We start from the raw sequence: 23,817 nt of genomic DNA, 5'->3' as shown, positions 1-23,817 counted from the left end.
GAAATGGGTAATAAAATTCTGGAGATCAAAAGAAAGAAATGCATTTGTAAATAAAATAGTGTATGTTGTTATCTCAAAAAATAAAACAAAACAAAAATGTTCATTGCATGTTTTTTCAGGACTATCAATCCGGCTCCGTGAAAGATTTTTTAAAATAATTTTATAAAATTTAAAATAAGCAAGGTAACATGCACATTAACTATTTTATATAACAACCAATCTATGAATACATTGCCTGTCATGTATGTTCTTTATATATTTTAAACATTATATATAATTATTTCTAAATTTACAGTGTGTAAAATAATATAGCATTCTATTAAAAAATTTGTTGCTGTACTTTTTAGGAGAATAAAGGTTTCATATGTTATCTTTACCAACTTTCATAATAGTATTCTATGTTTGTTCTTAGAAATTTTCAGCAGAGATATTATATTTTGCACACGGTGTCATATGTATAATCACAAAATACAACCTGAAGTAAGAATATTTCAAGTATTTGTTTCTTATGTACAAATAAGTAGTTTTGTATTAATTTAATATTTCACACTCAATTTATTAACAAATTAATTAAATTTTATAATGGTTCTTAGAAAGCAACCTTAAACCAAGCAAAATAGACTTTAGACCATTTAACATATTAGATATTCTGAAAACATAACATTAGTGTAACCATTGTAAAGCAGTAAATTAATGTTAATTATGTAACTAAGTGCATAGTTATTCTCAAATACGCACCTATTTGTGATAAAGTAGATAGTATAATGAATTGAATGATGATAGTTTATTAAATCTGCTTGAAAAAAAGCAATTATAAAGAATCATATTTATATAGTTATTCTACTACTATGAATAATTCTTCTAAAGGAAAGAAAATGCAACTGCCAAATCAGTTTTGAAATGAAAAAATACCAATGATGATACATCATGTAATCGTAACTTTATCCAAAGATATTGCTGCAAAGTAAAGTGGAAATCGTTCTATAAAACAGACAAACAGCTTTCAGACTCCGACAAATTGTTACCATTTTTCATAATTAGTGTTCATCAGCAGTTGAATGGATAATACTGTAGAGCACTGGTAGTTTAACTCATTGCATGCAGGTATATCTTGCCAAGCCATAAATCAACCTTTTACTTACAAGAAGAATTTAACAAAGCTCGCCTACTTGGCCTCACAAGTTCATCCGCACACAATGTGCTAATAACGCAAAATCAGAACTTAAGTAAATAACAAATAAGTCTAAATTAATTAGCTAACAAGCTGGCCCAAAATTCTAACTACTGCCGCAAATAAATTAATCTTCGGCTGTATAGACCAAAGCAAAGATATCAAGTGGACAGAAGAACGCTGGTAGAGTAGAGAGTCGCGCAATGCCGACTCTGTATTCATTTAAGTCATATAACTGCTGTGTTTATCTCACGACTTTCGAGTTATGATTTGAATTTAGTATATAATCATGTATTCATTATTATATTATTTTTTATATTACCTTAAAAGAAAAATATTTATATGTGAGCTATTAAGAGTGTTGTGATGATGTACTAGTAGCTCACGATCGACCTCGTTCTAGATATGACTACCTGAACAGACAAAGTTTTCTTACGTTTATTTCAAGAATAAAGATATAACAGGAAATAAATTGAGAAGACGAATGCGGATCTGATTGGGAACTAGCGCAAAATAGTTTTGACTGGAGTGTCTACTTTTGAGGAAGATTGAGTTTTGATTAATTGCAGGATACATGAAAACTATCAGCCTAGCAGAAGATTTGTATTCGTAGAATGCTGTTTACCGGAAAGAGAATAATCTTCCCGTTATGCATATGGAAAATCTCGAGTTGCGAGTCTTTTACTTAAGTTACTTTGCATGAAAATATGCAAATTTTTTCGATGCAAGGAATTTTAAGCTATTTCTGCTTTAAATGTAGGCAGACGAAAAGAAATTTTTAGCATACTAACTTATTATTTAGAGCTTTAATCAAAATAATATTCGTCTAGTAATTTTTTTTTTTCCCCAGTGAGTGACTAATTTTCGGTATTCAGGAAATGTTACATTGCACTAATCAAATAGTTCAATTCTCCCCCAGCTCAAAAAGTATCTATAATAACCATTCTCGAAATATTACTCTGCAGTAATCGCGTTTGACATTGAATAGAGAGAATATGGGAATGAAAAACAAATAATGCCTCGTTATTGCATAAAAGTAAACTTTGTTTTATATGTATGTGGAAATTTTATATATGAAAAGGATGTTACTATTCTTATTTATTGTAAGAATTGTTGTGTTTCTTATCAACGCTTATGATCTAAAATCGCTTACATATGTAAATAAATCATCAAAATATGTAAATTAAGCAATAACTGATTTAAAATTAAAAGATAATAATAAAAAATACAAGAATCTAAACAAGGTATTTTAACAATAATGAAACTCATTTAAAAAAATAGTTTACTAACTGTAGATATCAGAGTAAGTTAAAGATAAGAAAACAGAAGTAATGAAGACTTAGATAGAGTTAAAAAAAAAAATCCTCCATCTCTCTCTCTCCATCTAGCACATGGGCTGAGATTAGGACAATGGGGGAGAATTGGACGAAAGGACTACGTAACCAAATTTCCATCCACACACTAGTACTATTTCCAGCATTCTCTATATTCTCATTAGTGGAGCTTTGATTGTTTTCCTTTCTTCATTGGTATGCCGTAAAAATCATGGTCTTTGTTTCTATCATCCTTTGAGTCATTATATTATTTGCTCATTCAGAGCCTAAATTTAGCAAATGCTCGGCTGAGCTTTAGTTCTTGCGAAATTGTAATTTCATCCACATCCCCAATTAAGACGAAGATTTCCCGGTTTCCTCCTGTGATTAAAATCGTACCGGTTTATTCGCTGCTATCCCTCATCCCCTCTTTAGACACCCCTACTGACAATTTATTTCCCATTTCGTCCACTGCTTTTCAACACCCCCTCATCAATACCCCTCCTCACGGACGAGGGACTTTCCCCTAATTCAACCCCCCTTTCAAAAAGTCGTTGTTGAGAGGCACATTTCTTGACATAGGGAACATTACATAGCAAATGTCAACTATGTACCAAACATCGATACACACATTTGCAAATATACAAATGAAGTAGGAATCAAGAAAAAAAGAAATGTTTAAAAGGTAAGAAAATATTTGTGTTACCTTTTTTTAGGGATAATAGAAAGCTCAAAATTTGTCAATCAGTACTATTTCATAATGCAATAAGCACAGTTTTATTCATTTAAGAAAATTTTTAGTAATTCGCTGCTCAGTGTAAACTGTTGTTAAACTTAAAAACACTTGGAAAAAAGTCATCATATGTGCGTTCGGCGCGCACACACATACAAGTTGGTTTGGTTTGTTACACTAGAGCTGTCTTAAGAGGAGCACACTAGAGCACACTAGAGCTGTCTTAAGAGGAGGGGTGCCTTCGTGGAGGGACTTTCTAAGGGAAACTGGCTCGCATACACGTTACACATGGAAAAAACTACGAAAACGTTCATGCAGCCAGTCCGTCCACCAAGATTCGAGCCCCGCACGAAACTAACAGTGTTCAGCGACTTTATCGCTCGGGCCCTTATTGGCCCTCACACATACAAGAAAAAAGTAGATGATTTATGCTGAAAAAAGTATTCTGAAAAAGGAACTGCGTTTTTTAACCGTTTACATCTGTTGTGCCGAAATAAAAATGTAATCAAAAACAATTTTTTGTATTCGAACGAACTTTATTGTGTGCACATGAATTATTATTATAACAACGTATGAAAGGATATAAGTTGAGAAAAGATTTCGAAGAAAATAATTTTCATTTTTAACTAGGAGCTTCGCTGCCAGCCTTCGTCTGGCTTTTAAATGTACCGGAAAAATGGCTGAAGAGAACACCAAATGTTACATTTAAAAACTGCGTAGAATTTTACTCTGCAGAACAACTTCATAAAAAAAAAGTTACTACTTATAACAAAATTACAAAGAAATAAACAATATCCTTTAATACAAATATTAATTATCCTAATAAATAAATTAACCAACTTCCCTTTGCAAAATCTTAAGAACTCAAATGGTATAAAGGAGGTTAAGAACTTTATTTCCTAAAAAAATCACTCAAAACTTTTCAATATTTTAAAAACTGTGAAATGAGCAATATATAACATAAAAGAATACAAAAAACAAAAAATTCTGAAAATCAAAGTATAATTAATGATATTTTATCTTATATTTTCAAGAGAAAAAAATTACAATGAAATAAGCTATATCCCTTAATAAAAATATTAATTATCCTAATAAAAAATTATTCAACTTTTCGTTGAAGGGAAAAAATCATGCGGAACGTTTCAATATCTTACAAACAGTGAAATAAACAGAAAATAACATGAAAGAAAAAAAAAAAAAAAAAAAAAATCCGCGCGGAATTTTACTCTGCAGGTCAAAATAAAAATGTATTATATATATATATATAAATGACAATGAAATATGCCAATCTCTTAAAAACGATGAAATACCATAAAAAATACGATGAAAAATTGTTGCCAAACCCATATTTCTAAAAAAATGAAACAATTTAAAATGATGCGATTTCATCAAAAATCTATCAACAACAATAAGACAGGAAAATTGTTGCCAAAATCACATTTTTAAAGATCTGAGAAGTGTACTCGGAAGCTTCATTTAAAAATTTTTTTTAAAATACAATATATTATTATTTTTCCAAAATTCTTTTGCAAAAGCAGTTGCAAGAATGAAAGTTTAATGTTTCCAAAAATCAAAGAAAAATAAACTGTACATTTAAAGGAAAAAAAAAAAAAAAAAAAAACCTTTTTATAAAAAATCCGGTTGAAATGGTGTTAAGCTCCCTTTGTTAAATAAATTCGTACTGAATCGATTTATTGAAAGACGAATTTATTTTAAGTTCGTAAAATAGCTAAGTGCCTACGTTTCATGACGATGTGAAAATGGAGTGTGTAGAGTAAAATCTCGCTTTCCTATAGCCCATTATGTCTCAAAATGACGCGATTTCGTCACAAAACATAAAATAAAATAAATTCTAATTCTAATTTCAAAAAAACTGCTTCGAGGTGCACTAGCTCTTAACTAGATGCACCTACTATGTGCCAAATTTCGTAGCCGTGGGTCTATTAGCTTATGCGCAGCGCGAACGAAAGACACACACACACACACACAGACACTTTCTTTTATTATATGTAGAGATTTTTTCAAAAAGAGATATATTAATTTCCAAATAATTTAAATCTGCTGTGCTGAAATAAAAATTTAATAGAGAATATTTTTTGTGTTTGTTTATTGTATATGTAGGATTTACTATTATTACGTGTGTGTGTGCCTGTCTCAAAGTAAATATTTCAGTTATGTATAATAAAAAGTATAAAAAAAGAATTAAACTCGCATAACAGCTAATTGCGAAAGAAAAATTACAGCCATAAATCGCTCATTTTTTTAAATTACATTAATTCCATTATCTATTAGAAAATAATTGTTGCAAATCATCTATTTAAACGACATCTCTAAGAGGTCACTTTCTAAGGAATCTGTATTTTTGAGAACATAAACAAACATTGGTAGTGAACATCACATTTTTAAGACCACCACATGTAAGATGCTCTAAAAGCATGAATGGTTGCATTTAAAGAGGACCCATTACTTTTAATAAAGAATGTAACTTTAATCTTAATTAAACATGTTTTTGGTGTGTATGCCAAAATAGTGATACCGTGGTTCTTTGCTTTAGAAATGTGTGAAATTAAAAATATGGATACTATATAACAAAAATGTTATTATATTCAGATTGGATTGGATTGGATTATTCAATTATGGCTAAACACACGAGTGGCTATCTGCCTAAAGGGAGGGATGCCTTCGTAGAGGAATCTAAGGGAAACTGGCTCGTATACACGTTACACATGGGGAAAACCACGAAAACGCCCATGCAGCCAGCCCATTCGAGGGATTCGAACCGAACTACCAGTGTTAGCGTCTTTACGGCTCGGCCGCTGGTGGGCCTATTATATTCAGATACACACCTTTTGAACACGTCGGAAATTCATTATTCTGCTCAGCATAATTTGTCTGCATAAAATATTAAATAGTATCAGAAATCAAAAGCTAAGTCGAAGTAGAAACAGTCATCTCTTCTAAACCATTTTAATTGAAGTAAACAGACGTTAGTCTTATCGTAAAGTAAACACTTATTTTTCAAACAGCGGATAAAACGAGAAAGAAGGAATTGGTGGGGGAAGGCAGCGAACGAAATGACACTTTTTCGAGCTCTGGATGAAATGAGAAAGGACGAAACGGTACTAAGCCAATAAGACAAGGTCTGGTATTTTACTTTATTATTTAACTATTCATCATAAGTTTAAGAATTATTTAAATTTTTATTTGTCTTTACATTTTTATTAAATTTTACTTATAAGTATTTTATATTTCAGTTGCTAATTATTATGTTACTTTAATCATTCATTATTTTAATCACTATTTTTTATTATTTTAATTATGAAGTTTTTTAATTTATTATTTTAATTACTAATTAATGTTATTATTGTAATATTTATTTTATTTCTTTATTTTATTTTTTCCTATTTTCCTGACGTAGGCGCTTCTGACTTTAGAAACAGCCCTTACAGCAATAGAAAATTAAATAATGAATCATATCCAGTGCACTACAAAATAATAGCCAAAACAAAGTGAATTATTTCTACCCAAAAATGCGAGGGAAAACTCCCTATCGCAGCATTACTCAGTTCCCGCGGGGTAGAATAGCTCACGTGATTCAATGCGATGCGACATTTCAAGGCCCTTTCTAGGGACAAGCGCCTGGCCCCAGCCACCACCCCAAGCTCTTATTGGACACGACTTCTGATGTCATACAGTGACGAAAAGAATTCTCTGCAGCATTTTTGTGCGCCAAAAGCTTGAGCTCGAGATCATTTTAGCGCTGAAACAGGCGAAGCAATGGAATAATTTGCCATATTTGCGAAAAAATTACAAAAATAAAAAGCAGCTTCAGAAATATATTGTTAATATACATAATATTAGAAAAAAGGTGCAATTCGATGTGCAGTCGATAACCGTTTAGCAGTATTTTGGTCATTAGACGAATATCGAAGTCATTTGACAATAAACACTTTTATAAGATATAAAAGTTAAGAAACAAAACAATAATACATAAAAAAACAGAATGATAACTCCAATTGATAAAGTCAAATAAATGATATTATAAGTATTTTTCGATTTAAAAGTATCTTATCACTTTATATTATTTTTAACCATAAATGAGGAGAAATTAATGCCTAGGATTAGAAAGTAAAAAATTAATCTGACTAACGAACAATTTTGATACCAAACAATCTCTATATAACAAGCAATAAATGAAAGGAAGGTTATTTAATTATCAAACAGTTCATTTTTATAAAGAAAGGACTAAATTTTACATTTATATCACTTTTAAAAACACTTTTCTGTAAAATAAACCGCTAATTCATGAAAACTGCGGCAGACATTATTTACACAGCAAGAGTTAAGTGCTATTTCTTGACATTGCTGACGAAGCAAATCTTGTTAATGGTCTCCTTTTATATGAAATTATAAAATACATTTCTTAAATATCAGTATAGCGCTATGAATTGCATTGAATACAGATCGCTTAGCCAAACACTATTTACGCATTATAAAGTTTTATCTATTCCATTAACATGATTAAGCAATTTATATAAAAAGTGCCGATATATTGTAGGGTTTATATTTATTTTAACTAACATTTATTTTAAGTTTAAACTATCTTTCCTGTCAAGCCTTACTTTCCCCTGGAACTGCCAATGCCAGAATATGTAAATTTGAGTAGAACGCGCAAGCATTCAAATTATCAGCGGAAGTAGTATGATTTAAATAGAAGGAAACGAGTTCGGTGAGAGAGTTATTCTTACTTAGCGAGCGCGGAGGTAGAAATCGAGAATTAAAGAACCCCGCGTTGCGGCCTATGTGCTTGGCGGGTAGTAGTTGCAATTGTTCCAGTGAGCTTCAAGTCTGCTGAATTAGTAGCCGTATTGTAAAACGCGGTGAGTTAGTTATTTTAGAGAGCCTCGTAGTTAGAATCTTGTCTTTATTTTCTTTTCAGGTTATTATTTTTATTTTGACTGCCTAGTTGGCAAAGTTTGTAAGCGTCAAGAGGACGCAATTGTAAATTAGTACGTTGAATAAAAAGGGACTTAAACCCTTTATAAGACTCTGTGGTTTATACAAGCTTTCACAGTCACCTCTTGGTTGCGTGCTAGTTAGAGGCGCACAACGTTATATTGGCGCCCGAACACTTATCGAACTGAAATGGCCGAAAACTGGATGGAAGCCGCTGGACAACACCAAGAAATGACAACGCAGTTAGAAGGATTTGGATACCTGGTCCAGACTTTGAGAGCATCAATCAAGCCAAACGTCTATTTCGACGGAAAAAATTCGGTGTCCGTATTTTTAGAAGGTATAGAAAATCACTTTCAGCTCTATCCTGTGCCTGAAAGACAAAAGGTTGCTATTGCCACATCAGCACTAAGAGGACAGGCCGCGCTATGGTGGAAAAATATAGGAAAATTTCTACTAGGTGAATTTGGAAGCCCGACGTATACATTTGAAAATTTCAAAAAATCGTTAGTAAAGGCCTTCCCCATAGTGAAAGTTCGCGCACGGCTGGAAGCCGAGCTATATAGTTTCTATCAACGGAATACAGCACAATTGACGGACTTTATTTTACGAAAAATCAAGCTAACGGATATGCTGTATGGCAAGAAACCCGATGCGGAGATTATTGAAATAATATTACCAAGATTGTTACCCGCTGTCCAAGACTACTTTGAAATTAGAAACCCAACCACATTGCAGGAACTTTTCGAATTGGCGGTGAAATTTCAAAATCGCAGAATAGCGGAAAGAGCGAGAGGGGAAACATATTCTCAAAGTACCAGAAAGAAGGAGGAAACCAGAAATGGAAATCGCTCATATGGGGGAAAGAACTATCAAGCTAACGCATCGAAACTTGAAGGGCAAGGCCCAAAAAGAAAATTTGAAAATAAGCATCCGCGTATCCAGAAGACACAGATTGAAAGGAAAGCTTTAAACGACTAGAGGGGCCTGTGAAAGGGAGGGTCCAGACCCCGGAAGTTTTAGAAAAACCCTCAAATAGACATCTAAATACAGTCATCGTAAAAAACTCACAGCTACCAATTATACAAGTCCTGGTTGGCGATGTACCAGTAGAAGCCCTCATCGATACAGGGGCAGAAGGAAATTTCATGAGTGAAAAGTTCTTCAAAAAGAATTTTTATAGGATACGACTCTTTAAAACCAGAAATACGGAAATTATAGCGGCGCAAGGAAAAACATGTCACTGCATCGGGAAAGTATCATTAAACATACAGGTAAAAGAGGAAAATCTCAAAGTATTAATTTTTGTGGTGAAACACCTCCAAAACTCTCTTATTTTAGGTATGGACTTTTTAAGGGCCGCGAGGGCCAAATTAAATTTTCAAGATAGTTCCGTGGTGCTGGAGATGGACCAGAGGGTGGTGGAACCGGTGGAGACACCTGAATTGGACCTTAGCCATTTGAATGACCAGGAAAGTAAAGCAATACAGCAAGTGGTGAGTAATTTTTCTCATTTGTTTTCAGAAAAACCGGGAAACTGTCAGATCGTGACTCACAAGATTCAATTAAATACCGAAAAACCTTGTAGGACTAAACCTTACCGCTATGACAAACAAAAAGACGTAATCATCGAAGAACATATTCAGGAGATGTTAAAGAATAAAATAATAACGCCCATAAATAGTGAGTACGCGTGTCCAGTCGTATTATGTAGGAAAAAGAACGAGTTTCCTCCTTCGGATAAAAGGGCTTGGAGGTTTGCTATCGATTATAGAAAACTAAATAGCATAACTAAATTCCCAGTTTACCCTTTGCCGGTTATAGACGAGATCATTAGACAGATCAAATCGACGAGATATATGTCTACTTTGGACTTAACGTCTGGCTACTATCAAATAGCTATGAGACCCGAAGATATACATAAAACCGCGTTTATAACAAAATCGGGCACTTATGCATTTTTACGCATGCCTTTTGGGTTGTGTGGGGCCCCATCAACATTCCAGAGAGCTATGGACATTGTTCTAAAGCCTGTCCTAGGAAAATCAACTTTAATTTATCTAGATGATATAATTATAACGAGTAGTACGTTGGAACAACACGGTAATGACCTCGAACAAGTTTTTAAATTATTAAAAGAGGCCGGTCTTACAATTAACGCCTCAAAATGCAAGTTCGCAACTAAAGAACTTAAATATCTCGGTTATAAAATTTCGCAAAAGGGTATAGAAACGCAAGATTCAAAAATAAAAGCTATTAAGAATTTCCCACCGCCCAACACCGCCAAGAAACTTTCGTCTTTCCTTGGACTATGTTCTTACTATCGATCTTTCATAAAAGATTTCGCTAATATTGTTGAACCACTCTTAGTAATCAAAAGAAAAAAGAGTAAATTTACGTGGACAGCGGAAGCTAACACGGCTTTTGAAAGATTAAAGAAGCGCTTATTAATGCCCCTGTTTTAAAATTCCCTGAGGGGGACGAAAACCTGGAAATGCATCATCAGACTATGCGGTGGGTGCGGTTCTTATGCAAAATAACCATCCGCTGGCATTTTTTAGTAAAACATTGAATCAAACACAAAGGAATTATACAGCTACAGAAAGAGAAACATTAGCCGTATTAATGGCTGTACACAAATTTCGAGTTTATTTCGGCAAATCGCCAGTAACAGTCTTTTCGGATCATGCGGCTGTTGGTAGACTTTACTCGGGAAAAAACCTAACGCCCAGGTTAATAAGATGGGCTTTAAAACTCCAAGAATATAATATCACAATAAAATATAAACCGGGTAAGGAAAACAATGTAGCTGACGCACTTTCTCGTATAAAACTGGACGATGAAGGTAATGAACTTAAATGCGCTGTGTTGACTTCAAAAATTTTAGATTCTAGAGATACGGTTATTACTGAACTGAAAGCTGATCCTGAATTTGGAAATATCTATGCTTATTTGAAAGACCCCGAAGGCTTTGAGCATACAGATATCGATGCGATAAGAAATAGAGCAAAAAACTATGAAATAATAGATAATTTATTATTCTATACGAAAACAACGAACGAAAATCTTGAGTATAAGCCAGTCATCCCAGCCTCGCTTCGATTAAGCATTTTGAAGGAGTTGCACGAAAAAAAAACAGCGGGCCACCTCGGGGTCAGAAAGACTTTAAAAAGGGTACGCGAGGCGGTATATTTCCCGCAATTATACAAAATAGTAACGGCGTATGTCAGATCCTGCAATTAATGTCAGTTAATAAATGATATTAATTACAGCCCGGCCGGGTACTTAAATAGCATTCGCGCTACATTTCCGAATGAAATTTTAGGCATAGATCTCCTTGGTCCCTTCCCCCAGAGCGAGTTAAATAAAAATCGTTTTCTTTTAGTAATAGTAGATCATTTTTCAAAATGGATAGAAATTGTTCCACTTAAACGTGCGTCAGCCAAAACAGTCGCAGATGCATTCTTACACAGATACATTTTAAAATACGGTGCACCGATAAAAGTCATTAGCGATAACGGAAAACAATTCATTAGTCAAATATTTGAAAACATATGCAATGGACTTGGCATACGCCATATCAAAATGGTTCCGTATAGACCACAGGCTAACATAGCAGAAAGAGTTAATGAAAACATTGTAAAAATAATTCGCAGTTACGTTAGCACACATCACAAGCGCTGGGATGGCTACATAAATGAATTAGCTTATGCTTTAAGAACGGCACATCATGATACTACGGGAAAAACTCCAGCAGAATTATTTTTAGGCAGAAAGTTAATTACGGCTTTAGATAAATTATTCTTTGTGCAACAAAGAGAGCAGGAATTTAGACAAAAGGACGTGCAAAAACTAATTGATCAAGCGCTTAAAACTTCGGATACGGCAAGAAATAGACAAAAGTTATATTACGATAGAAAACGCCGTGAAGCAGATTTTAAAGTTGGGGATAAAGTATTGAAACGGAAATTTTCTTTATCAAGTGCCCCAGACAATTTTATGGCAAAGCTAGCTCCAAAGTTTGAAGGCCCCTATGTAATTCAGGAAATCAAAGGAGTAATCTTATATCTTAAAAACGAGAGAGGGGAAATCTGTAAAGCAAGTCCCGACCAGGTGAAAAAATACTATAATCCCAATGATTTTGAAATCCTTAAAAGTTTCTTGCAGGACTCAAGTCTAAACGAAATAGAAGGGCCAGAGACTGCAACAACTATTCCACCACCCAAGAAACGGAGAACTGAAGAGAGACCTAGCACTTCTACAACCCGGACGTTGTTATCAAAAAGAAAAAAGGATTTTCAAACTCCGGCGTTTAAGAAAAACAAAAATACAGATGAACCGGGTAAAGAAACCGTGGTAAAGACGAAAACACCACCTATAAAAGATGGCAGGAGAAATTACACATCAAGGAGAACGCGCACACGGCCACAGATTCAGGTGCCAGCAAGGCCGCCGTTCCGGAAACTGAAACGCCAACAGGAGGCACAAAAATACGACGAACAGAAGAAATTCAAGAAGGACTCCAGACCGGAGGACGTCAAGACCAGCCGTCCCAGGCAGAAACGCAAAGGACAACAACCAGACGATTACTCCGTCAAGAGGCCAGCATGTAGAGGACGCAAAAGAAAGATCAACGGGGACGACACGCGGAGATCAACAAGGAGAAGATTGACATCCATGACACCTCTAACTTGGGATCAATTTTGTCAAAAACGGATGACGGAGTTTCAAGCATCGAAAACTCAAAGATAAGTTAAAACCTTCTATAATTTTTTTTTCTCTTTTGTTCCAAAATGTTATGCATAAGTACGAAGTTCTATGTTTTGACGAAAGTCAATATGTCTCGGTTGAGACTTAGTTTTGTTTTACTTTATTTAGCTAAGGCAAAAGTATTATTTTCTTTAAATGTAAAAGCTAAAAACAAGCATTTTCTGTTGGTCGAAAAACTAATTCTGTTATGTTAAAGCCAAAATTTGGCCGGAGATAAAAATAACTTCGTATTCTTGTATGTACTAATAAGAATTTTAGTTCCAGTGCCGCCAGCTTGGCGAAGAATGAGTAAAGTAAAAATTTATTTTCTCTTATTCATTTTATAGTAAATTGTAAAAAGCATATGTATTAAACTTTTGTAAATGTATGTAAATACTTGCATGTTATGTAAAAGTAGAATTTAGTCTAGAAGCATAAAATTGTAGATACTAAAAGTGAATGCTTAAAAGCAATGAAGTCAAAATTTAAGTATTAAACTGTAAAGTCATGCTTTAGAGCGAAAGCCTGCATGTTTAAAGATGAATGAGGGGGAAGCTAGAATGAATGTGTTTTGTAGGGTTCTCCACCTACATTTGAATTTTTAAGAATATTAAAGTAGCTCATTGAGTTGTAGAATGTCGAGTAAGGTGTGTCTATTTGGTCGTTGAATTCTAACAAATCATGGTGGTTAGGGGAAGTGTTGTAAGACTAAAACACGAATATTCCCGTTTGACGCCACACACGGTGGAGAGCCAGGGTAAAGTTAAATTAATGCTTGAAAAATTGAATGAATGTGAAGTAAGCAATAACTAAGAAAAACGAAACGTTAAAAACAAAAATTTATTGTGTCAAGAAAGTGTAAATTATAATGTATGTAGAAAGATACTGATACTTATTCCTTCCAGATGCTGGAAGGAAAGACCAAGATTGATTGATGAAGTCCAGGAAAAGTTGCTGTAAGAAGAAAGCTTTGTAACGACTAACAGAATTTTAATTGTTACATAAGATTTTTTTTGTGTAAACGAGGCTTTCGCCAGTTAGTTCAGAATTAGATAAACTTACAACAGGTCGTTTGTAGGACCTGCTTCCAAGTTTTCCAAATTCTGGCAGCGGCAAATGTAGGGTTTATATTTATTTTAACTAACATTTATTTTAAGTTTAAACTATCTTTCCTGTCAAGCCTTACTTTCCCCTGGAACTGCCAATGCCAGAATATGTAAATTTGAGTAGAACGCGCAAGCATTCAAATTATCAGCGGAAGTAGTATGATTTAAATAGAAGGAAACGAGTTCGGTGAGAGAGTTATTCTTACTTAGCGTGCGCGGAGGTAGAAATCGAGAATTAAAGAACCCCGCGTTGCGGCCTATGTGCTTGGCGGGTAGTAGTTGCAATTGTTCCAGTGAGCTTCAAGTCTGCTGAATTAGTAGCCGTATTGTAAAACGCGGTGAGTTAGTTATTTTAGAGAGCCTCGTAGTTAGAATCTTGTCTTTATTTTCTTTTCAGGTTATTATTTTTATTTTGACTGCCTAGTTGGCAAAGTTTGTAAGCGTCAAGAGGACGCAATTGTAAATTAGTACGTTGAATTAAAAGGGACTTAAACCCTTTATAAGACTCTGTGGTTTATACAAGCTTTCACAGTCACCTCTTGGTTGCGTGCTAGTTAGAGGCGCGCAACGTTATAATATTTTCTTATACTGTTAGGTTCGTTTTAATTGCAAATATTCTGTTACATTGCACAAATTCACATTAACACAGGAAAGAACCAAATCCAAAGTAGTTATAAGTTCCCCTTGACATAACTCAAACGAAACAGATAATGGAATCTTCTCAGTCTGACGTCATAAACGGCAACCAATAAGAACAGGGGTGGTGGCTGGGGCCAGGCGCTTGTTTTCTAGGGCCGTAGACCGAAAAAATAGGCTCGGGATACGGATACCGATCGATTCTACCGAAAGTAACGAGTAACGATACGATAGTAACGAGTACTGGTTCACCGAGTAACGAATACATACGGGTACACAATTTCTCGTTACTTCTACAGCACTACCCAGGATGCTCTTACGCAGTCCGATTCTCCGTTCGACTGGTACCATTAAACCATTATGGAACTGCGGTGCTTAGTAGAATTTGTATTCTTTGATTAAACGACTTCATATGTTGGTTCCATTATGCCTTGTCTCTTGATACTTCGATACTTTGTTAGTTATTCCGGCGTGCAGCGGGAGATGCACTCTATTCTGTTGATCGGATCGGGTTTTTTTCTATCACAAGCAGGCCTTGACTGCTTAAGAGTCAATCCTGTCAGTTTATAGAGTGCCTATGGCCGATTAGTAAGTAAAAAAGCGGTGCATATACATCTCACCCGAAGGCGAATAACATCTTTCTTCTTGGCAATTTTGATTAGCAATACGGTCATAATCATAAAGAGCGATGTACAGTTAAAGAAAAGTTTTGCTGAAAGAGTCCATACTATCTTTAGTGAACGAACTTCTCTTCTTCGTAGTACGTGTCAAAAATCTCTCTAACGATCCTTTCCCGACTACCACTTTTTATTGTAAGAATTAATACTTGCAATAACACGTCATAGCTCTCAGATTAGCTATCCAAAACATTGACTTATTTTTTCGCATCTGTGTTCGCGATTTATTTGTGCTCTTTTAATTGGGAAGGAGCTTGCTGACATTTTAATGCCACATGCCTGTTTTATTTTTTTTCGGGGGAGGGGCAGATTAAACGTTTAACCTTTGACTTTAAAGTTACTAGAAATGTGGTTTCTTTTTAAGTGTATTAAACATGCTGTGTGTTGAATATTTTTGTATCATGATATGTAAGCATACTACATTTAAAATTTTTTCTCCTGAGTGTGCTTTATCACAAAACAAACATGAATCCTCAGACTTTTTAACAGGATCCTGTTCTTATAATTCCTAAAAACAAATTATTAGAAGTAGAAATATTACCTTCATCACGCACACAATTTTAGAAGATTTCCTATATTTATCAAAGGAGAAATGCGCTAATTTCGTTCTTTTTTCAGACATAACTTCAGTTTTTAAAACCAGAAGAATAGATTCAAGATCTCTGTTATCTCCCTGGTACGAACTCTTCCGTTCCCTCTCGAAAATGTCGGAGGACAGGCATAATTCCACCAACGGTAAAATAACATTCGCGTAATTTATATCCTGTATTACCAAGAGATTCCCAATCGCCTAATTATTTTTCTGAACTGTCATATAACGATGACAGGGTAAAGTCCTTTGTAGCACTATCATTATTTTTTAACACAAAATTCAACGAATCGTGAATCTTGGATCAGAATGTTCTCACGTCCAAACGACTGTTTAATTATTGGATAGTTTTCGGGTAATTATCTAGTTGTGGAAAAACTTTGGACTGTTTCTCGTTCTGTCAATTTGAAGCAGAAGCTTGAGTTAAATATACAAATTTCTGATGATCATCTAGAACTCGATCTTCATATATCTCACTAAGAAATATTCCAGCAGCCATTACCATCACCGCTGAATTCAGTCAAATTTTTTTTATGCTTCTAACTCGCTAATGACTAAAATGTTCTTTACCACACAAACGCGTCCTTCTCACGGGTGCCACGGTCACTCGTTAATCAACCGTTAAATAAATTACGACAATTTTAATTTAATGACTTGGCATCACTGAAAGATGGTGTACCTTTTAAGTGATCTATTAAGCTGTAGACGTTAATTTTGTGCTCGAGGGAAAATGTGCGACAGTTTTAGTAAATAAAGGTCTAACATGTTATCTCGTAAATTCACCTAACGATAGAAACGCATATTTCATGAATTCAAGTGTTTGTTTGCCCATTACGTGAATTCCATGAAATATCCAGAAATGACATTTTAAGGATTTCAATCTGCGTTTAAAATGGAATATATTTTATTATTAATAGGTCCTAGTTTTTCGGAAACGTATTGTTATTATTTTGCGTTTTTAAAAGTTGCAATTTCAGTGTATGAAAGGTGTCTTATCTGAATTTTTATTGTACTTTCATGAGTGTTTTGAAGATATAAATTTAGTCGTATAATATATTTATATATTACAAATTCTGTTCTATCAGTCAGTCAAAATTTTGTGGTAGGAAGACAGAGTGAGAATATTAAGTTTTAGTTTTTGCTGCGAAGTACAATGTACCTAATTTATGTCGTTGAAGTACACAATTCCTTAAATCTAAGGTATATTTTGCCGTTAAAAATTAATAGCAGGAATAAACTCGTGTTGTTTTTTAATCATATTGATGTAAATTTTTGATTAGCGTAGTTATTTCGTGCTTAGCTAACTTAAGATTCATCTTCTGTTTGGTATCATAATACTTTTTCATTTGATATAATTAAATAATTTGTATAATTTTCCCCTTTTTTTATGTCACAGTGCTTCATGAAATTTCATACTGTGTTAAAATAATCACCAATGATAGTAAATTTTCTATATTAATTGCAGTCAAAGTCTGATTAACTAAAAAATTCCCAAGTCAGATTAACTAAAAACTGATCTTTTATTTGCAATCAGTTTGCAACCATTTTAAAAATAATTATTTATCATTTCTATGATAAAACTTTGTTAAATCTCCTTTAACATATTGGTAATGAAATTATGGTTATACACCTGTGCATTGAATGAGTAGTATTAACATTGTGATTATAATATAGTAATTTTAATAATAAACATGTATTTCTTTTGGAGGGTAATAATTAGATTTGCATTTATTTTATAAAATAAATTCCAAAAGAAGCTGACTAGATAAGCTACCTACGTATTGTTAGTTCATTCAGGGGTTTACCCATAGGGGGCTTCTGATCAAGAGTGGCCCTCCAAAGTTTTAAATATATGTATGTGTATGAAGGAATATAAAAAAGTATGAAGCTAAAAAGTGGTCAGCATTGAAAATGTTAAAGCCTGTTGTCGAAATAAATTCCCTGGAATCCATCCCTAACTTATATTTTGCAGTAAAGACTTTTTTTGACAGCACATGTTTCATTGTCTCCTTGCAAGAGAAGCTTTTCAAAGTTTTAGAAATTAAAAGCTATGTGGGTTAATCTTTGGATTATGGTAACTTTGCGAAAATTTGGCGGCCAACCCTGCTACAGCAACCTGCTAGTTTTGTTTTGGACGCCATTTTGTTTTCATGAAGTAAAGGCATTTTTTTTTTTTTTTTTACTCAACATTTTTTTCCAACAATCTGCTCGCCGAATTGCGCTTATGCTAGAACTTTTATGGAACAAAAGTGCTTAATCATGACGAAGATTAGGTGCGAAATTGGGAGACTGCAGAATCGCCCACTGCTTGCCGCGTTTTTAAGAATTGCACATACATGGTATCCATGTACACGTCAACCAATTTTCACTTAACATCCCAGAATTGCACAAAAATGGCATTGCACACACTCTTGACTTTATCCATGTACACTGCTAAAGTCCTAGCTGCTAGTAACCTTTATCGCCTTACCAAAATGTCGCCAAACTACCTGTTACCATATTCCAAAGATTAGCCACTATGTCAACAAGGAGCCATATAAGACTTAAAAATTTAGGCCATATTTTCCATTGAAAATGTGGTAGTTAAAAGCATAAATTCTGATGAAACTTTAAAAGCATTTTCAAAAGTCAAAGTTTAGAACTGTTTTGGCTTTTTTATTGACAAAAAAGTTTTAAAAAGATTTTTAATTATAAAAAAATGGCAGATTAATAAGCTTTTTTATACAAGGTTGTATCTGTATAGTATCGACAATCTTTCAGGAGAAATAGAGTGCACCTAGACGATGGGAAATCACATAGGAATGCATGGTCTGAAAAGTTTTCCTGGGACATTAGTGATAACACAAAAGTCAAGAAAGAAAGGACACGAATGGGTATAGGGGTGAGGGGTATATATGGGGTGAGGAAACATGTTTATTATTTGGAGTACAACAAAGATAAAAACCACATAAAGAGACAACGCTCATCATTAAAGAAGGTGTTTGAAATTATGACCCAGACTGTGATGCAAGAACTGTACATCATTCATCTTTCTATTCGTGATGCAGATCTTCCATGCACCAGAGAAGCGAGGCCTGCATCACGGTCCAGGGTTATAATTTCGAGCACCTTCTTTAATGATCATCACTGTCTGTTTTTGGTCCTGTTTGTAGGTATCTGCTGTACTAAATGTAATGAAACAAGTTTTGTCTCACTGTTTGTGTCCTTTCTTTCTTCATTTTTGTGTCGTCCAACGCTGTACCAATACACCCTGTATGTATTTCTTCTAGCTGTTAAATTGTTTTTTCTTTCATCTTAAAATTTTTTGTTATTCAAATCATTTTAGCTATTTAATTTTAATTAAATGTTGAAAATATATTTGTGTTGACATTTTTTATCGTTATAATTCTAGTAAAGGGAATCCCAAGGAGATGTCTGCCAGGAGCTTCAATGGTTTCTAGATCTGGCACTGTGTTCATGCAGGGTTTTGTTCCATGGTTTGCTTCATGTGGACTTTTAAAAGCCCTCTATGGAAGCATTCAACCCACTAAGCAGATAGTCCATAAGAATTTTATTCAAATTTTGTGTCTTGTAAAAATTATTTAGGGCTTTGTTGGAGGCTTTGGAGAAGGTTGGTTAGTTGAAGATTTGATCCAAGGCTTTGTTGGAGTTCGTGGTTTATTTCATGTGAACTTTTAAAAGCCCTGTATGGAAGCATCCAACCCACTAAACAGAAAGTCCACAAGCATTTTGTTCCAATTTTGTTTCTTGTAAAAATTTTCTTGTTGAGGATAACCAAAATGAATAGTTAATAAAAGAAAGCAATGGATTAAAATATGGTAAAATTATATATACAAAAAATTAGGATTAGTGTACCATAAGAAGGAAACTTCTGTAAAATTTGCTGTTTTCTGTACTCTGGAAAAGATAATTTGAAAGTCTTTGAGTAAAAAATAGGATAGAATTTAGGAAATTTAAAATATATTTAAAATATTAATAAGTTAAAATAAATGCTCTCATCATCTGCCATGCCTTTGGCACAAGGGTGGTAGAAAATGATCTATTGGTTATCACTGTCATGTTGTGTGAATGTGTGTTTTTCACATCTGTAAACTGTTCTTAATACCAGAAATTAGGTAAAAATATATTTGGTAAAAGTTTACAATTGGGTGCCCCTTATTTATTGGCGATTCTTTTTTGACGCCAAGATCGGTGCCAGGAAGACACAATTTCAAAATGGCTGCTACACAAAACCAAACTATGAACACAAACTCTGTCCATGTACACATCGATCTGTTTTCACTTAGAAAAACATCCTAGAATTGCACAAACTAAGCATTGCACACTGCCTTAAATATGTCCATGTGTACATCAATCTATTTTCATTTAAATAAACTCGGGAAGCTAAAACAAGGTTAAAACTATCGTGGTAACCAGAAGTGAAGTTTCATCACCAAAATTTTAAAACAATTGTCGCCAATTGAAGGGGCACCCAATTCTACACTAGAGCCATATATTTCAGAGTGTGCCCCTTGGCAAAAATTGCCAATTTTGGGCAATTGGCCAGCAATGCACAATTTCAAGATGACTGCTATACAAAATCGAAATAACAAGTCAAAGAATTGCACAAACTCGTTGTCCGTGTACAATCTATTTTAACTTTAAAAAAAATAAAAATAAAAATCGGGAGTATGATGACGCCATATAATGTTAAACCAAATTTACTCATCACTAAAATTGAACAAAATTTGTTACCAATCGAAGTTCAATACACTGCATTTTAAATCACACAATGAAATAACATAAAAAAGGAAATTCATGTTATAGCATATACGCACTACAAAAAGGAAATATCAACTTACCATATTTAGAAATTTCTGCATCTTCAGTCTGTGGACACAAAATTCCTTAGCAGCATCCAAAAACTTTCTAAATTTATCTGAGCTAGAAATATGCATACTGCTGTCACCACTTAAATTCACAAAAATAAAAGTCAAAAGTATGCCCTGTAGTGCCAAACTGTCGGTGACATACATGAACCTTTCTTGTGACAAACCTGTTCAAAGCCATCTGAATGATCCTTACGTTCAACCATATGCATTTCCTTCATTCAAACAAGACACTTATAATGACTACTAAGTAAACCTTCATTTACACACTAATCAATTAATGCTTTCCCCCCTTTCATTCCAAATTGTACAGAAACTTCAGATTAATCTCATCACGTACAGCATAAAATAAGCAACATACTTCTTAACTGACAAGTATAAAACACGAATAAGCCCTTACAAATATTTTCCCATTAGTCATATTCACCGCAGTCATGCAACCAATCATGTCATAATAGGGTTTCCATAACATTCAACTACTCAGGTTACCGTAAATGAAACAACTATTTGATGATAAATGAAACAAATTAGTGATAATCCAAAGGGCGCCTTAAAATATAGACTAACCAGAAATTGTTTATAATTAAAATACCTGGCAGGTGCATAACAGAAAACTACCTGAATTATGTATTAAATTCTTATATTTTTTTGTATTTAAAGTGAAAATAATAATTTTAATATCAGTATTTCTATGTATTCCAGATATTATGAGACAAAAGAAAAGCATGCATAAAGAATGCTTTGAAACATTAAAGCCTTGCATTGTTTAGTTTTAATAAATGTGTCGCATAATTTTGCATATACACCTCAAGTTAAGAAAATGGCATCTGCAAATGAAGTAAGTTTTTTGAATTTATTATATTACATTGTTCTCTGTAGAACAAATGCAAATGTGTGTTATGAAATGTAAATATAATTTTATAACTAGCATAAATTTAATGTCAAAAATTTAAAATAAAATATACCCAAAAGTATGAGCTTTGTTTCTTTTTGAAGTTTTCTGTATAATTTCTTCTTCTTGTGTGTTTTCTCCATCTCTTGCATTGATAGCATCATGAATCTAGTGTGAGAGAAATGCATAAAGTTATAGATATATATCGATTTGTATTTGCCATACATCATTTGATCCTGAAGTTTATCCAAAGTATGCAAGTTGTAAAATCGTTAGGTTTATTTTGGAAGTAAAAATATGAAAAATTGTCTATGTTCTCACAGGAATTGGAGCTGTGGACCTCCTGTTTGCTGTAAGACATGCTTGCTATTATATTATGAAGGCATGTGCTAAGGGAGGATGAAATTGCTTACATTCTTCTCCACTTAAAAGGCAGTTGGGGATGAAGAATTATTGCTCACCATATTATAGTTCATATGCCACTTATTTATTTCAGAGATGGGAGTGTGAAAGCTTAGCGATGCCCTCAGCTGGATTTGAATTCCAGACTTTCTAAATATTGGCTGGTTGTGCTTCCTCTTATACAGTCAAAAGTCGTTAATTCGGACACCCATATCCGGAATGATCTATAATCCGCACCTCAAAGTTACAAACTTTCTGTGCATGCATCTCTTTGACGCATGCACGTAAGACCTTTATGGCTGCGAATATGTGTGTGCGCATGCGCATAATACGTTTACGCATGCGCGTTTAATGTATAACGGACGGTATAAGCTAAGCTAAAATTATCTAATTCAGTTAATGTTGCAGATTGCGTTGTTCCTTAAACTTCGAATTGGATCCGGCTTATTATTTTTTGCAAACTGTTAGAGCAATTTTATAAAAGTAAGCTTGAACTTTCGATTATGTCAAATAGAATTTCTGATATATATTTACTAATATGTAAAGGATCTACAAAGCGAAAGTAGGTTTCGAAGTCCATTAACCCTCAGCTGGAGGGGCGGCGTATGAAGTACGCCGGGTCGTTTTTCGAGCCTGTGCTTCGTGTTTGAAACTATTTAATCTTATACATGGCATTAATAAGGTGATTTGTTATAGTAAAAATGATAAAAGAAAAAAAAGCAGTAAAGATGGAAATTACGAATTTTTAATTAATTCAAAAAATGGAATGCATTGGAAATGTAATTTAAAGTTATATAGTATTCTGTATTATTTTCTGTATGAAAATTATAAGATCATAAATAAAATTTACAAATTATAAATATTCCTTAAAGAAACGTTTGGTAAGTAATAAATTTCACAAATGAAAAATTTAAAAATCTTTTGCTACTTTAATCCTCTTCAGATTGTCCCTGTTCACTGCAGCAGGGTTTGCAAAGTTGTATTGTCTTGCCCAGATGATATTTGCAAGTAAACGTAGAACACTCAGAACATTTTATGGTAGCATAATTATTCTTCATTCTACCTCACTCAGCCCAGCGTCCTTTGATCTTTCTTGCAGGTCTTTTCTCGTCCGTCTTATCCGCTTCTGTTGTTACCAGCCTTCTAATAATAGCTTTGGAATGCAACAGGAGAAATGCGACAGACGATTCTGAAGATGTGGTTTCATTAAAGATGTAGCTAGATTTTTCAAAACATATCTTCTAAACTTGATGGTTGCAACAGGTTTGGTGAAGTTCAAGAGCACCTGCGAATTTATGCCCGCTATATTTATCAGTGCAAAAAATATTGCAATTGTCCTCCTCTTGGTTTTTAGGGCGACAGGGAAATTACTACAAAGTTGGTCTACGGTGTCAACTCCGCCTTCATATTTGTTATAATCCAGGATTATGTGAGGTTTATTCGTTTCCTGGTCAATTTTATCATCATCGTGTAAAGTACTGAGCAGTATTGCACATTTATTTTTTTTCGTTGCATATGAAACAATTGTTATATTCTTTTGAAACCCAAACAGTGAACTGTCGACTTCTCTTGTTTTGGATGGCTGGAATTAATTTGGAGTTTCCTTTTTATTTTTTTTTTTTTCAGCGTGCCCACAAGTGCCTTTGGTAAGAAGATATTGAGCTAGTGGGTAGCTTGTATACCAATTATCGGTCGTCGGGTTACGGTTGGAACCTTCGTACGCAC

General features: G+C 33.9%; 1 protein-coding gene across 3 annotated transcripts in view; it reads left to right on the top strand.

The window, feature by feature from the left end:
- The first annotated feature begins 16,540 nt into the window (after nucleotides 1-16,540).
- Nucleotides 16,541-23,817, top strand: part of LOC118184903 (uncharacterized) — a 145,178-nt gene continuing 137,901 nt past the window's right edge. Inside the window, exons 1-2 of one of the 3 annotated variants that reach the window (XM_085816076.1) lie at nucleotides 16,541-16,686; nucleotides 21,501-21,636. In XM_085816076.1, coding sequence (XP_085672202.1) covers nucleotides 21,619-21,636 — 18 coding nt within the window. In that variant the 5' untranslated portion in view covers nucleotides 16,541-16,686; nucleotides 21,501-21,618. Of the gene's footprint in view, nucleotides 16,687-16,709; nucleotides 16,918-21,500; nucleotides 21,637-23,817 lie in introns of those variants that run through there. The other 2 variants (XM_085816078.1, XM_085816077.1) reach the window with 2 other exon arrangements.

Source organism: Stegodyphus dumicola, chromosome 4 (assembly GCF_044657685.1).
Source record: "Stegodyphus dumicola isolate Sdum_Otavi_A_Nest chromosome 4, ASM4465768v1".
In the NCBI taxonomy this organism is placed as follows: domain Eukaryota; kingdom Metazoa; phylum Arthropoda; class Arachnida; order Araneae; family Eresidae; genus Stegodyphus; species Stegodyphus dumicola.
The sequence above is the reverse complement of the archived record's forward strand: the minus strand, read 5'-3'. Positions and strand labels throughout refer to the sequence as shown.